Genomic DNA, 3665 nt, shown 5'->3' with positions numbered 1-3665 from the left:
CCCCACCCCCTGCCTTGCCCCCTACCATCTTCTCTCACAGCCCTGACCCTGCCTTCCCCACCGTGCCCCCTTCTCTGCGCATCCTGTCCCCATCCCCTGCCATCCCCACTCTTAACTCTTCCTCCTGTCCTCTGTGCACCCCACCTCCTGCCCTACCTTCTACTCCCCCACCTGTCTCCACTCCCCATCTCATCCTCCGAAACAAAGCAGCAAGAGGGTAATTTCCTGTTGTTTCATGTACACTGTCCTGCCCACCATACATCCCCTCCAACACCATCCCTCTGGGTCCCTCTCTCACCTCCTGCCCCCACCCTCTTCCTCTCCTGTCATGCCCCCCGCCCCCGCACCTCTCCTCTTTGCTGGCGCCACCTGCAAACCCTGCCCTGCGGAGCCCTTGCCGAGCACATTCTCAGAACAGGTGCCCAGAGCAAGGGGTTTCAGCTGCCCAGCAGGGTCTGTCACTCACCGGGGCTGGGGGGCGCCAGCGTGATCCTGGTCACTGGCTGACCAGCGGATCGCTGTCTAACTCCGGAGAGGGGCCATCTGTCGTGGCATCCCGTCACAGCACTGAGGCACAACGGCCCACGCATGCATCTGTCGTCAGCAGGGAGGAGGAAGCTGATATGTTTTGAAGAGGAAATTTAAAAAAATCAACAACGAAACCTCAAACGTTGACCCACATCCGCTGCCTAGACGGGAAAACTTAATGATCCGCCAACGCAGGAGGGGGCGGCTAATAATAGCACACAGCCCTGATATAACCCTTTGTCATCACCCCATCCAGAGGGGGAAATTGAGGCATGGGGAGGGGAAAGGAGGTTTCAGAGATGCAGATAGAACCCACTGTCATGGCTCTAGGCTCTAGTGCCATAAGGCTCAACCAAAATTGCTCCTTTGGTTACTCATGCTCTGAAAGGTGCTGTTCATTCAGTGACTCTGAACACACTGGCCAAAGGCTCCTTTATCCTTGACTCTGGAAAGGAGGGGCATAATTATTACTGGGGGAAACTGAGGCATGCAGACAGGAGAGTCACATAGCAGATTGGTGGCAGGGCTGGCAGTCAAATCCAGCTCTCCAAACTCCTCGTTCAATATTTTCAAGGTGATCTGCCCAGTTAAGGGTGGGGGAGAGCGAGTTTCTCCCAATATTCTGTTGTCTGTGGTGGAAACAGTCGAAGAAGTGGGAATAAAGACCTTGCAAATCCCATGGGCAAGCCGGGCTGGGAACTTAGTGTCAAGCAACTCAAACAAGCCCAGCTGGCAGTGAGAGCGCCTCCAGCTGATCTGGGCCTGGCACTTGACTCCTGTCACAATGTTTCACAAGGGGATTTGAAACACTTGCACATGCCTATTTAGGGACAGCAAAGTGTTTTACAGAAACCTGCTGAGGTGCTGGAATAATGTGTACAGTGGGGGTGCTGAAAGCCATTGATCCAAACTGAAAACCCTGGAAACCACTTCAAGCCAGGGGGTACAGCAGCACCCCCACCTCCCCTAGTTCCAGCACCTATGAAAAACTGTCAATTTAGATAGATCTTTCCTTAGAACACAATTTTTCAAAATCTGCCTAGTCTTCTGCCAGCACCTCAGCATCCCATCAGGAGGACTGGTCAGGGCTGGGGACCCCAAACCTTCTTGACTGCTGGGCCAGCTGGCTCTCTGTGCTGTCTGACTCCCTCAGCCTGAAGAACCAGCTGCCCCAAGTGCAGGGCAGCTCAGGGAGCCCTGGGAACCCGACCTTGGGGCAGGCCGCACAGCAGGGCAAGTCAGCTGAACCACAGACCTTGAAATCCCTCAGGAATCCTTCTAAGGCAGTCAGCTTGGAAGGGCAGACATGGAGCAAGGGACCCTGCAAGACCTTGCGGGGCAGAATGAAATTAACATGATTCTTACCAGTTTCACTGCTATTCTGAAACTGGGGTCTTCCTCCACTGCCAGTTAGGGCACAGCAAGCTGATGCACTGTGGACTCACAGCCTGGCTTGCCTTGCAGTAACTCATCACCTAGACAAGCCCTAGGTCAGTTTGACTGCTGCTAGTCAGTGGGGCACAGTAAGGAATATGACAAAAGTTATGTCAATTTCAGTGCACAGCTGACCGGGATACTGGGGGGCACATTTTGTTGCAGAAACCTTTCAGGAGTTCCCAGTACTGTGGGGTTTCAGTTCTGTGAAAAGTTCTGACTTTATGGCTCTTTGACCTGATTTGAAAATGACCATGGAACAGAATTTGGGTTTTCTGGATGGCTCTGACTCAGAGTCAGTTTGCACTAGTGCAAATGGCTGCACGGTGTGAAGGAGGATCAGGGCCCCATGTCCACCTGTGTAATTGTAAGAGGAAATTGGCCCATAAATACACTCTCCCCATGTGTCCTGGTCATGGATAAATGTGCAGGTGCGATGGAGAAAAACATTTCCAGTGCTTGTACTGATGGTGCAAACACCCAGCAGATACAGCCTGGTGTGTAGGGGGTGCTGGGTGCTTGGAATGAGTGCAATAAATCACTGCAGCCTTGAGAGAGGCTGAAATGAAACAGGGGCAGAACCTGAGCTGGTAGCAATGGATCCAGCTCCAGTGGCCTCAACGGCACCGTGCTGATGTAGCATGCATAGATTCCAGCACCACCTGTGTGCATGAAACTCCAGGCTGGGATCCAGCCACCACAGTCACTTGGTCCCTGGTTCGAAGCTCCTGTAGAAATCAGACTGGATTTTCCATAAAGCATCAGTCTAACCACTGACCGTGCTTCCAGCTTGGCACCTCTCCTGGAAAGATCCTGGTGCAAGCAGCACACTGGCACCAGAGAGACCCTGCCACAGAAATAGATGCTTCCTGGGGAGGGAGTGTCAGGGCGGAGTCTTTCCCAGCAGTATCAACACTCTTGCCTCTCACACTAACTCCTGCAGAAGGTCAGCAAGAAGTGCTGGTTGAATGCCCCCCACCCCTGACCTGGGATAAGGCTGGGGCAAAGGGACAGGAGTGAGGAGGGATTTGAGCATTGGTTTGAGCACTAGCCTGCTAAACTCAGGATTGTGAGCTCAATCCTTGAGGGGGCCATTTAGGGAAGTGGAGCAAAAAAAAAATTATTGGGGATTGGTCCTGCTTCGAGCAGGGGGTTAGACTAGATGACCTCCTGAGGTCCCTTCCACCCCTGATATTCTATGAACCACGATCTTCCTAATTCACCAGCCAGAGGCTCCTACTGAGGAAAGACCAGGGCTGCAAGAAAGGGGATGAAACAGCATCATTCACACCTTAGGCCTGGTCTACACAAGAAAGTTGCACCAGTTGGTTTAATTTAAACTGGTTTTGTTAATCTATGTGGACGCTTTGATTTGGATTTAAAAGGATGCAGTTTAGTTTCAACTGGTTCCTGTTTGGCTTTGTGCGTAGAACGACTGACAGCACACTGCTTGGCTGATCGGAGTCAGGCATCCATACTGGGGGTGGCACCACGTAAATGGCTCTTACTCTGATGTACATCAATCCAATGTACTTGTGCATGTAAATGAATGTGTGTAAATTCCTGCAAGATCCAGGGCTACACAGCATCCCCTGGCAGAGCCATGAGAGTGTTGGGAGAGGACAAGGGCCTGACATTGAGCCTTTATCACTGGGACTTTGCACACAGGTGACCAGGGCACCGGTACTTATTCTCACACCATT

General features: G+C 52.3%; 1 protein-coding gene across 2 annotated transcripts in view; it reads right to left on the bottom strand.

Annotated features, from left to right (window-relative positions):
* Positions 1 to 599, bottom strand: part of TESPA1 (thymocyte expressed, positive selection associated 1) — a 30695-nt gene extending 30096 nt beyond the window's left edge. Inside the window, exon 1 of one of the 2 annotated variants that reach the window (XM_032770656.2) lies at positions 467 to 599. In XM_032770656.2, the coding sequence (XP_032626547.1) occupies positions 467 to 590 (124 nt within the window). In that variant the 5' untranslated portion in view covers positions 591 to 599. The remainder of the gene's footprint in view (positions 1 to 466) is intronic. The other variant, XM_032770655.2, reaches the window with a different exon arrangement.
* Between the last annotated feature and the right edge of the window lie 3066 nt (positions 600 to 3665).

Source organism: Chelonoidis abingdonii, chromosome 26 (assembly GCF_003597395.2).
Source record: "Chelonoidis abingdonii isolate Lonesome George chromosome 26, CheloAbing_2.0, whole genome shotgun sequence".
Lineage (NCBI taxonomy): Eukaryota > Metazoa > Chordata > Testudines > Testudinidae > Chelonoidis > Chelonoidis abingdonii.
Note: the sequence above shows the minus strand (reverse complement) of the source record. Positions and strands in the feature narration are given on the sequence as shown.